This window comes from Mustelus asterias, chromosome 18 (genome assembly GCF_964213995.1).
Source record: "Mustelus asterias chromosome 18, sMusAst1.hap1.1, whole genome shotgun sequence".
NCBI classification, from domain to species: Eukaryota; Metazoa; Chordata; class Chondrichthyes; order Carcharhiniformes; family Triakidae; genus Mustelus; species Mustelus asterias.
Genome location: NC_135818.1, coordinates 39,932,021 through 39,944,198, shown reverse-complemented (window position 1 = coordinate 39,944,198; position 12,178 = coordinate 39,932,021). Strand labels below are relative to the sequence as shown.

Here is a 12,178-nt window from a genome sequence, read left to right as displayed (position 1 = left end):
AATAATATAAAAATTATGTTGAAAAATACCAATGGTCATTTACCATAGTACAATGGATGGATGAAAAAATATTTCCACAGCACATCTAAAATTTGTACCTGCTTTCCCATTATATTAATTTACTGTAAATGCATATTGAAGCTGCTCATAAGATTAGACAATCCATCTAATTATTGATCAATTCCCATATTATATTAAGTATAGGTAATGAAGATAGCTCTATGAAAGATCCAGCAAACTCAATTTTTCAAAAATGCCAGGAAGACAAAATGATTAATCAAATCATTGACCATCAGATGTTTTAATGCCTTAATCAGATAGTGTTTGTCAATGAATGTGATTTAACACTATTCAGCCAAAGTGTGCAAATAACAGCCACACAAATAGGAAACTAATAGACCCCAATGTTTTTAACGATAACTCACCAGTGCATTGCATCAGGATTGATATGTTAAATGACAAAAGTTATTGGCCCATGCAATACTTCCATTTCATTTTTTGACTGTATGATATATTTGATCAAGGAAAGGCAATGGTAAAGAAAATTCGTGCACTGCTTCGGGAAAGAATGTGTGGGGAGCACTGTGTCTTTTTGTTTGCTGCAGGCAGTTAAAGATCTAGTTTTAAGTGCAGCGTTATGGAAGGCCTGGTGAGTAGATTATCTGCCACATACGTGTATTATGAGGACAAAATATGCATGAATTTAAGTATAATTTTACAATTAAACAAATAGATGAAATTTCCTTGGAGCACAAAACCTGACATCTGATGGAAAATCATGCAATTTTTTATGGGAGTCTTAGTCTCCATGTTAATGGTCAAAACAAGCTTTTTCAATATTTATATTGAGGCAATGTGTCAGAGTGCTAGTGACCTAATAATACACTATTGCATTATAACAAATGCACGAATGAAATCTTATGTTAGAAAATGAGAATTTTCATTGCAGTTTAGTTGTAGTAAAATAACTTGAAGTAACTTTCCACCTTTAATGCATAAGTCCCAAGGCACTTCACAGATGAAGTAAGTAATGGCCATTGGATCTTTGTGGGGAGAACTGACCAAAAACTTAGCTGGAGAAATGGGTTTTAAGGTTTTTCTAGGTGCAGAGGGGACTATAAAGGTAGAAGTTTTTTTAAAGCGAATTTCAAAGGATTGAGGTGAGGGATAGAATGATCAAACACTTTTACAAATATGAACAAATTGGAGAGCCAGCATGGATTTGGAAAGGGCAAGTCATGTAATAGCTAAGAATGTTTAATGGATGTTATTTATATAGACTCCAGAATGCATCTGATAAGGTTTCACACAAGAGACCACCAGCAAAAGCAGAACATGGAATTGGAAGGAACCTTTTGACATAGAAACTAGAAGGAGTAGGCCATTCAGCCCTTTAAGCCTGCACCGCCATTCATTTTGACCATGGCTGATCATCAAATTTAATATCCTGATCCCTCCTTTTCCCCCCATATCCCTTGATCCCTTTAGCCCCAAGAGCTAGATCTAATTTCATCATGAAAGCAGACAACGTGGTAGTGAATTCCACCAAGTCATCACTCTCTGGGTGAAGAGATTTCTCCTCACCTCAGTTCTAAAAGGCTTACCCCTTATCCTCAAACTATAACCCCTAGTTCTGGACTCCCCCACCATTGGGAACATTCTTTCTGAATCTACTCTGTCTAACCCTGTTTGAATTTTATAAGTTTCTATGAGATCCCCTCTCATTTTCTAACTCCAGTGAATATAATCCTGACCGACTTAGTCTTTCCTCATATGATAGACCTGCCATCCCAGGAATCAGCCTGTTAAACCTTCGCTGTACACTTCTATTGCAAGGACATCCTTCCTCAGATAAGGACACCAAAATGGCACAATACTCCAGGTGTGGCATAGAACCATAGAAAAGTTACAGCACAGAAGGAGGCCATTTGGCTCATCCTGTCCATGCCAGCCCAAGGACATCTGGATGCCCTTTCTAATCCCACCTTTCAGCATCTGACCCATAGCCCTGCAGCTTACAGCACTCAAGGTTCAGATCCAGGTACTATTTAAACAGAATTTATGGTCTCTGCCTCCATCAACAACTCGGGCAGCGAATTCCAGATACCCACCACTTTGTGTAAAAAAGTTCTTCCTCATGTTTGCTCTACACCTACTGCAATTTATCTTGAATCTTTGTCCCCTGGCTCTAGAATTCTCAGTAAGAAGTTTAACAACACCAGGTTAAAGTCCAACAGGTTTATTTGGTAGCAAAAGCCACACAAGCTTTCGGAGGGGCTTGGAGCTCCGAAAGCTTGTGTGGCTTTTGCTACCAAATAAACCTGTTGGACTTTAACCTGGTGTTGTTAAACTTCTTACTGTGTTTACCCCAGTCCAATGCCGGCATCTCCACATCATGACTAGAATTCTCTGCCAAGGGAAACAATTTCATCCTGTCCATTCTATCTCTTCCCTTCATGATTTTGTACTAATCAAGCATCTTCTTCATTCAAAGGAAAATAACACCAAGCTCTCCCATCTCTCCTCATAGCTACACTTTTCTAGCCCTAGCAGCATTCTTGTAAACCTCCCCTGTATTCTCTTCAGAGAAATTACATCCTTCCTGTAACATGGTGACCAGAACTGTACACAATACTCCAGTTGTGGCCTCGCCAGTGTTTTATACAATTCCAACATTATATCCTTAGTTTTATATTCTACACCTCTGCCAATGAAGGAGAGCATTCCACGTGCTTTCTTTACAACCTTGTCTACTTGAACTGCTGTATTTAGAGACCTGTGCATGCCAATATCTCTCTCTTCATCTATCCCCTTAGTATATTCCCATTTATCGTGTATTCCCTATAACTATTTGACCTCCGTAAATGCATTACCATACACTTTCGATGTTAAAATCCATCTGCCATTTTATCACCCACTTCACTAACCCATCGATACAGTTTTGTAGATTATATCTATCCTCTACACTATCCACTACTCGGCCAATCTTTGTGTCGTCTGCAAATTTTGCAATCATGCTCCCCACGTTCACATCCAAATCATTAGTATATAACACAAGCAGCAAGGGCTCCAATACCGAGCCCTGTGAAACAATTTTCCATTTGCAAGGGCATCCATCAACCATTACTCTTTGCTTCCTGTTACTAAGCCAACTATGGATCCAGTTTGCCACATTACCCTGTATCCCATGTACTTTTTTGACTAATCTGCCACGTGGGACCTTGTCAAATACCTTGCTAAAATCCATGTACACAACATCCACTGCATTACCTTCATCAACATTTCTTGTCAATTCAGAATTCAATCAAGTTTGTGAGGCAAGATCTTCCTTTAACAAATCCATGCGGACCACCAATGACAAGTCCATGCTTTTCCATGTGACAGTTAATCCTGTCTCTCAGGATTGATTTGACTAATTTGCCCACCACCAATGTTAAAACTAACTGGCCTATAATTGCCTGGCACTTGCTTCTATCCCTTTTTAAACAATGGAACTACAGTTTGCATTTTTCCAGTATCCCCCTGTATCTAGTGAGGACTGAAAAATCATCCCAGAGCCTTTGCTATCTCCTCCCTGTTCTCTTTCAGCAGCCTTGGAAACAGTCCACCAGGCGACTCATCAACTTCCAAGGATTCCAACCCTTTGAATACTTCCTCTCTCTTAATGACTATTCCGTCCAATATCTCTCAGTGTTTCTCCTGGGTCACGAAATCTGCATCATCTCTTTCCTTGGTAAACACGGGGATAAAATATTCATTTAAAACCCATCCCACAGCCTCTGCATCCACACACAAGTTCCCTTCTTCATCTCGGATAGGTCCCACTTTTTCCTTAACTAACCTTTTATCATTAATATATTGGTGAAACATCTTTGGGTTTTCTTTAACTTTATTTGCTAATCCTTTTTCTTTTATTTTGTCCCTGCACTTCCTATATTCATCTAAGCTTTCTGCAGTGCTTAGTTCATTGTGCCTATCGCACATTTTCTTTTTCTGTTTGATCTTCCCCTGTATTCTTCTAGACAACTAGGGGGACCTAGATTTGGCAGCACCACTCTTATTTTTGGAGGGGACATGTCTACTTTGTACATTTAGGATCTCGATTTTTAGCATTTCCCACTGGTTTTCCACTGATTTATCCTCTAACCAGTCCATCTCAGCCAAGTCCCTTCTCATTCCTGCAAAATTTGCCTTCCCCCAGTTCAAAATTTTTATTTCTGCTCTCTGTCCTTTTCCATGGTAATGCTAAATCTAACTGAACTGTGATCATTATCCCCAATATGGTTGCCAACTATCACCTCACTCACTTGCCCTTCTTCGTTCCCCAAGACTAGATCTAGAATTGCATTTCCTCTCATTGAGTTTGTTACTAATTGGTTGAAAATAATTTCCTCGACAGACTGCATGAATTCTTCTCTCCTCATGCCCCTTATATGGTTTCAATCCCAGTTGATATTGGGATAGATGGATTTGGTTAAGAAATAGAAGGCTTACAGCAAGGATAATGGGTATGTACTGTAATTGGCAAGATGGGTATGTACTGTAATTGGCGGCACGGTGGCACAATGGTTAGCACTGCTGCCTCACAGGGCCAGGGAACGGGGTTCAATTCCCAGCTTGGGCCACTGTCTGTGTGGAGTTTGTACATTCTCCTCGTGTCTGCGTGGGTTTCCTCCCACAGTCCAAAGATGTGCGGGTTAGGTTGATTGGCCATGCTAAAATTGCCCCTTAGTATCCTGAGATGCGTAGGTTAGAGGGATTAGTGGGTAAATATGTAGGGATATGGGGGTAGGGTATATGAGGGTAGGATATGGAGGGATTAGTGGGTAAATATGTAGGGATATGTCGGTGCAGACTCGATGGGCCGAATGGCCTCTTTCTGTACTGTAGGATTTCTATGAATGGGTTCCTACATATGAATGTGTCTCACTTTGTGCCTTTTTTTGAATTACCCGGGAGTTTGGGCAGCCTATAATTCCCCATTACTTTCACCATGGTAACACCTCAACCAGAGTCAACTTGCCAACTAAACAGTACCCTTTTCTCCTGTCATTTTAATAGCAATGATTGTTTGAAATTTGGTGTTCTTGCATTTTTCCTGATGAGTGCAAGGCAAAAGGTTTCAGCAACATGATTCTATTTTCAACAATACTCAAGTCCTGTACTACCAAGTGATTTATTCATAGGTTAAGGTGCGTGTGTTCGTGTGGAGTGTGTGTGTAAACTGTGGCAAAGAGTTCAATATGGGGAAGTGCAAGATCATTTAAGTGTTTTGTCGCTACTAAACATTAAACAATGCAAGCACAAACACACATGTCTGCTTCTGAACTGAACTCCCTGCCAAAACAGGAAGGCCCCTTTTATTTTCTTCTACACAAAAAGGAATTACACCTGGGACTCTGTCTCTCGCACACCCTACCGAGTTTTTATATAGCGATTCTTTAAACCAAAATGTCGGGTGGGACTCGCCCAAAAAAAAAATTCGAAGTGTTGAATTCTTGTAAAAACTGGAGTAAATCATGCTGGTTTTTTCAGTGGGTGTTTCAAAATGAATCTCCCCCACTCTGTGCACTTCAGAGCGCACTACCGCGATTCATGCCAGAAACCAGTGGGCGGGGCCTATTCCTGCTGGAGAGGCCGGCAGCATCGGGCTGAGCGAGCCGCTGCGCATGCGCCAATCTGTCAGCGCCGGGATTGGCGCATGCGCACGGCCCGTCTGCGGCCCTCCCATTACTGTGGAGATGCCGATTTCTCCCATTACTGGCCAGCGATTCCCTGCGGACCCCTGCATCATCAGCAGTGCACCCCCTCCCACCACGGCCTGATTGCTGGGTCCCCCGAACATGCTGGGGCCCAGCCCCCCCCCCCCCCGGAGTGAATTACTCCTGGCTGGGAGGGGGTACGGCTAGCGGGCTCGGAGATTTCAGTCCCGGACCCGCTAATAGGATGCTAATTGCGATTAGTGTAATTTATAGTCCTGTGCTGATTTCTGGCGTGGAGCTGACGGCGCCGGATATCGGCACTGGGAGACGTGGCGCCCAGCGGGGAGCCCACCAAACGGCCTCCGCTCGAGTCTCCCGGCCCGCTGCGCTAAAAATGTACTTTTACAAAAGCATAAACTTTAGACAAAAACATCATAAATCATCTACTTTGAAGCCAAGCAAGATAGATCATAGCATTTACTGAATGGTCTCAAGCTGAGGGAGAGCGGTTCATGTGCAGTAATCACTGAAAAAAAGTGGAGAGTTACAAAAATAATTTAAAAGGCTAATGAAATGTTAGCCTTTATCTCAAAAAGGCTACAGTTCAAAATGGTGGAAAACATGGAATCCCATAAATAACCATAGAGCCAATGCACTTAAGAACAAAAGCGACGAGACAATTTTTTTGTGGTCTTAATCACCACATTTCAAAATTGCAGTAAGCTACCACAAATTTCAATTGATAGCTTTTTGAGTGCCAGCAGTGGGTCCGATTGCTAAACATGATGGCACTAAGAGATTGTTCATTAACTTTTTTATTGATTCTGACAATTTCTTAGCCAGATTGGGGCAGATGATCTTCTGCTGTCAATACCAATTTATAAAATGGACAATAGGCAAGAGCAGAGCCCAGGATGAAGATAATCATATTTTCCTTTCCGCATTGGAACAAGACATTCTGCCTGTTAAAATAATTCTCTAAACAACAGCCCTGTTGAGATTTAAAATTTACATGCAGAATTGTGATTTTGGAGTCCGACAGTTTCTGGCACAGTGTGTGGATTATAACACCGGTAATATTAAATCTCCTTTGCCATTCTAAACTTACACAATTAAAATTTTCCACTGTAATCTAAATAGAATTTAATTGGTGCCACCTCAGAAACACTATTCTCAACAAGGCCATGTTCAGCTAGAAGGAAAATGGGAATGATGGTATATGAAAAGTATTTATTCTGAATATTCTTTTAGCATTTTTCTCTTCAAACCCAGGTGACATCCAATTCTTTCCTATCCTCAATGTTTAATGGGAGCAGACATGTCCTTCGAGGTTGAGAGGATGAGGTAAGAGAGGCAGAATTAATGAACTCACTAATACCATACTCAATTTACAGATACAGCGCATCATTACACAACTGATATTACTTAAAATAGCATACTTAAGTGGATAAAATGAGAACACTAGGAATAGTCAAAATATTGAATTTTAAAATAAGTTGACTAGAATAATTAACAGATGATTTCATTACAGTAGCAACAATGATTAATCAATTGATGCAACATGCAATTCATAACTGAATACATTCAATTTCAAAAACTGGAAACATGAAACATGGGTACTTAATTTGAAACTAAAAAAAATTCAACTTACAACATTAGAAGAAATGTTACGATAGTATATGCAGCTATATATTTATTGCACACCCATACCTTTTTTGTTAAAGAATCATCTGAATCGGAAGGCATTCTTGTAGATACGTGAAATATTACTTCCACCGTAGAGGTAGCAAAATATGGAGTTGAAAGTCCAGTGCTTTTGTTTCTTTGCAGTCCACCCATGAAACCACAATGATTAGTAAGGTTAACCTTAAACAGCAAGAAATGAGAATACAAATAAGAAAACCTAATCCAATAATATCACGGATTTGCATTATTTATCCATTTATTGAGACCAAAGTATGCTAAATGGCTTTAGAATATATTAAAATTATTAATATATATTTATGTTCTACCTCAAACTTGAAATTAAAACAAAACTATTCTTTCATGGGATGTGGGCTTCACTGGCAAAGCCAGCATTTGTTGCCCATCCCTAATTGCCCTTGAATTGACTTGCTAGGCTATTTCAGAGGGCAGTTAAGAGTCATTAAGAACCATTGCTGTGGCTCTGGAGTCACATGTAGGCCAGACCAGGTAAGGATGGCAGATTTCCTTCCCTAAAGGGCATTAGTGAACCAGATGGATTTTTAAAAAGTAAAGTTTATTTACTAGTCACAAATAAGGCTTACATTAACACTGCAATGAAGTTACTGTGAAATTCCCCTAGTCGCCACAGTCCGGCACCTGTTCGGGTCAATGCACCTAACCAGCACGTCTTTCAGAATGTCGGAGGAAATCCACGCAGACATGGGAAGAATGTGCAAACTCCACACAGACAGTGGCCCAAGAACCCGGGTCCCTGGCACTGTGACAACCTAGGATAATTTCTCAGACAACCAATTAAAATTTCATGCTCACCATTACTTAAACTAGCTTTCAATTTCAGATTTAATTTTATTTAAATTCCACCAGCCTCCATGACAGGATTTGAACCTGTGTCCCAGAAGATTAGCCTGGGCCTCTGGATTACTAGTTCAGTGACATTACCAGTAGGCCACCATCTCCTCAAAATTAAGATAATTAAGTTCTCTAAGCGGCAGTCATGCTGGCTCACTTGGGAATTTTCTTGTACATTAGTGTAACATTATGCAGCTGAAGGAAACTGGAATGGTAGGTGCAAAATAAATCAATTCTGGTAGCCATTACAAACATAAGACAGAGCAATTGTGCAAATAGCAATTCAGATATTTCCAATAACCTAATACAATTTCCAATACCACTCGTTTCAGAATGGAGGTTTTCACAAGAGGAGCTGAGTGGCAATCCAACAGTGATTGCCACTCCTCAGAAGATTCAAACCATTCAGTTATGACCAGAGTGCTCATCTCTTACAGGATGATGACAGTGGCCCATTTGGAGTAATTGAAGAAAATCTTCTGCAATGAGGGCTAGAGATTATTTTCTATTGTTTAAGCTACTGAGGATCTATTCAAGTGTAACTAATGACTCTGCCTCATTAGTTTGGAATCCAGTAAGATCAATATATCATCTCAAATGTTACATCATTTCACAATTTGCACCAGCAGTAGCCAATCTCCAAAAATGGAAGATTAACAAGACTCACTGAACCATAGGTTCATAAAGGAGGGCACAATAGTAATTCAACATACCTGGTTTCAGACAGGATAGAGAGAGGATTAAAATAAATCAGTGGAGTTAGGGGGAGGTTGTAATATTTAGTAAATAAATAATTACAGCAGTGAGGAGAGATGATATACTGTAAGGATTATCAACTGAGGCCAAATAGGTTGAACTGAGGAAGGAAGAAAAAGGGACAATCACATTCCTGGAAGTATACTATAGCTCCCCACCACCTCGCAGACAGGGGGAGTTAGACAAGCGGATGTTTGGGACATGGACGCTGCTGGCTAGGCCAGCATTTATTACCCACCCCCAATTGCCCGAGAGGTTGGTGGTGAGCTGCCTTATTGAACCGCTGCAGTCCCTGAGGTATAGGTACACAGAATGCTGTTGAGAGGGAGATCCAGGATTTTGACCCAGTGACATCAAAAGACAGCAACAGTAAAAGAACAGTGAAATATTTCCAAGTCGGGATGGTGAGCAACTTGGAGGGGAACTTCCAAATGGTGGTGTTCCCATGTGTCTGTTATGGTGCTGATGAGTGCTAAAACAATAGGACAGTAGTAGTAGGGGATTTCAATTATCCTGATACTAACTGGGATAAAATCAATATAAACAGCATTGATGATACACAATTCTGAGAATGCATTCAGAACTTTTTTCCCCCCAATGAGTTGCAAACTCAACAAGAAAAAGGGCATTTCTGGACTTAAGTTCAGGGACTACAGTAGTTGGAAGGGTCATCAGTGAGAGTGCATTTTGGTGGTAGTGATCATAATTGCGTTAGATTTAGCATAGTTATAGAAAAGGGTAAAAATAAAAGTAAAATAATTACATTGGGGAAAGGCCAAGGTTATAAGGCTGAGATGTAATTTTCTTTTCCAAAAAGTGGATGGGAAACAGCTACTTAAATGTAAGTTGATCTCAGTGCAATGACAGGCATTCAAGGAGAAAGTAGAGAAGAGTTCAGAACAAATATATTCCCAGAAAAAAAGGGGGACTCTCAAATTGAGATCCCTTTCCCATTTCCTGATGTCAAAGAGCAGAGTAGGATTAAGCAAAAATAAAGGAAGCTTATCCCCATCTAACATAAGAGCTTAATACTGCAAAATATGAAGGGCAGAGGTGAAATTAAAAAGGAGATTAAGGAAAGCAAACAGAGGGCATGAAGTAATATGGCAAAGGAAAACCCAAAGATGATTTATAAACACATAATGGGTAAGAGGATAACTAAAGAAAGAATATGTCCTATTTGGGACCAAAAAGGATATCCAAGTGTCAAGGTTCTTAATTAATATTTTGCATTTTTCTTCACAAAAAAGAGAATAGAGGCATTATGTAGACATTATAGTTAAAGTAGTATTGGATAGGATAACCATGGTGAGAGGGAACATATTAAAGGGGTTTAGAAAGTAGATAAATCGTCAAGACTAGATTAAACGTTTTCCATTCTATGAAGAGAAGCAAGGGAGGAATTAATAAATGTTCTGACCATCATTTTCCAATATTCTCTGGCTAGACAGTGGATAGGATGAATCTATTTCCATTAGCATAAAGATCAATAAATAGATGCCCTTGGTTGAAGTAATCAATGGAAGGATCATAGAAATCATAGAAACCCTACAGTACAGAAAGAGGCCATTCGGCCCATCGAGTCTGCACCGACCACAATCCCACCCAGGCCCTACCCCCATATCCCTACATACTTTTCCCGCTAATCCCTCTAATCTATGCATCCCAGGACACTAAGGGGCAATTTTAGCATGGCCAATCAACCTAACCCGCACATCTTTGGATTGTGGGAGGAAACCGGAACACCCGGAGGAAACCCACACAGACACGAGGAGAATGTGCAAACTCCACAGTGTGACCCAAGCCGGGAATCGAACCCAGGTCCCCGGAGCTGTGAAGCAGCAGTGCTAACCACTGTGCTACCGTGCCGCCCCGAAAGGACTAATTTTTCCACTCAAGAGGGTGGCGGGGCTTGGATCTCACTTCCTGAAATGGTGGTAGATGCAGAAACCCTTACATTAGTATTTGGATATGCACTTGAATTGCCATAACCTACAAAGTTATGAACCAGGCACTGGAATGTGGGATTTTACTGGATAGCTGTTTCTGGCAGGGACGGACACAATGGGCTAAATGGTTTCCTTCAGTGCCATGTTCTATATTTCTTTATTACTAAAAGGTGGAGGTAGGGAGAAAATAAGGAGCAAGGAACAAAGCCACTTGGGACATGCTAAAGTGCTTCACAGATAATCAATTACTTTTGAACTGCTGTTATGTGGACAAACAAAGCACCCAATGTTTTCACAACACAGCCTAACAACTGGACATAAGATTAATAACCATTAAATTATTTTTGGTACTCATGAGCCAGCCACATATCATGTTTGCTTGGACATTGTTCTTCAAACAGTACCCATTTTACATCCACCTGAATAGGCAGATACAGTTGTTCAGCATCTCATCTAAAAATGAGCACCTCCAACAATGCCTGTACTGCACTGATGCATGGGTCTATATGTTCTCACCTTCTAGTCCTGGAGAACAGCTCAAAGCATTATTCTTCTGATTCAGAGGCAAGAGTGCATTTAACTGAAAATAGCGAGCCAGAATGGAAGTCTAAACTGTGCAAAAAAATTTATCAACCAAATTACCCATAAAAGTATTTGAACAGAGAAAGGATGAAATGTGAAATGTGTCCCATAATGCACGAACTTTTCAGTATGATATAGCTTCACCTTACTGACCACAGCAGAAAGTGGAGGAAAAAATAGGTAGTTGTCTTGAGATTTAAATTGATGCCTATAAAAGTAGCAGTTTCAGTATTTCATGAACAATTTTGATTACAGATAAAAATAGGTTTCTACGATACATGAGGGTAACTAAATGAAAAATGTGCTAATTTAAAAAACATATGCAGTACAAAATATGTATTTGGTTTTCAAAAGGAAGATCTGCACAAAAGAGGACTAGCATTGGTTTGTTTACAAACTATAAAGATTTTTATATATGAAGGATAAATCAGAGAATGTATCGTTTGATTGAAGGTCCAGCTGTGAAATCCACACTAAGATTAAAGGGAAATTTAATACTCAAGAGAAATGAGGAAAATATTAGTTTGTATCTCAGACTTCAACTTTTGACCATTCCCTTCCTTTCTTCTCTTCTGAACATGATACGTTTGATGTGATAGTTCCACAGATGCTAGGATCCGTCTTGGAAAGGAC

General features: G+C 40.1%; 1 protein-coding gene across 18 annotated transcripts in view; it reads right to left on the bottom strand.

Moving 5' to 3' along the window:
• ralgapa1 (Ral GTPase activating protein catalytic subunit alpha 1) overlaps window positions 1-12,178 on the bottom strand; it is a 244,010-nt gene that overhangs the window by 56,395 nt on the left and 175,437 nt on the right. For 17 of the 18 annotated variants that reach the window (XR_013500019.1, XM_078233782.1, XM_078233789.1 and 14 more), the window contains one exon: window positions 7,413-7,568. Coding sequence is in view for 17 of the 18 variants with exons in the window: in XM_078233782.1 (XP_078089908.1) it covers window positions 7,413-7,568 (156 nt within the window). In the remaining variant the exon portion in view is untranslated. Of the gene's footprint in view, window positions 1-7,406; window positions 7,569-12,178 lie in introns of all 18 variants that reach the window. The other variant, XM_078233792.1, reaches the window with a different exon arrangement.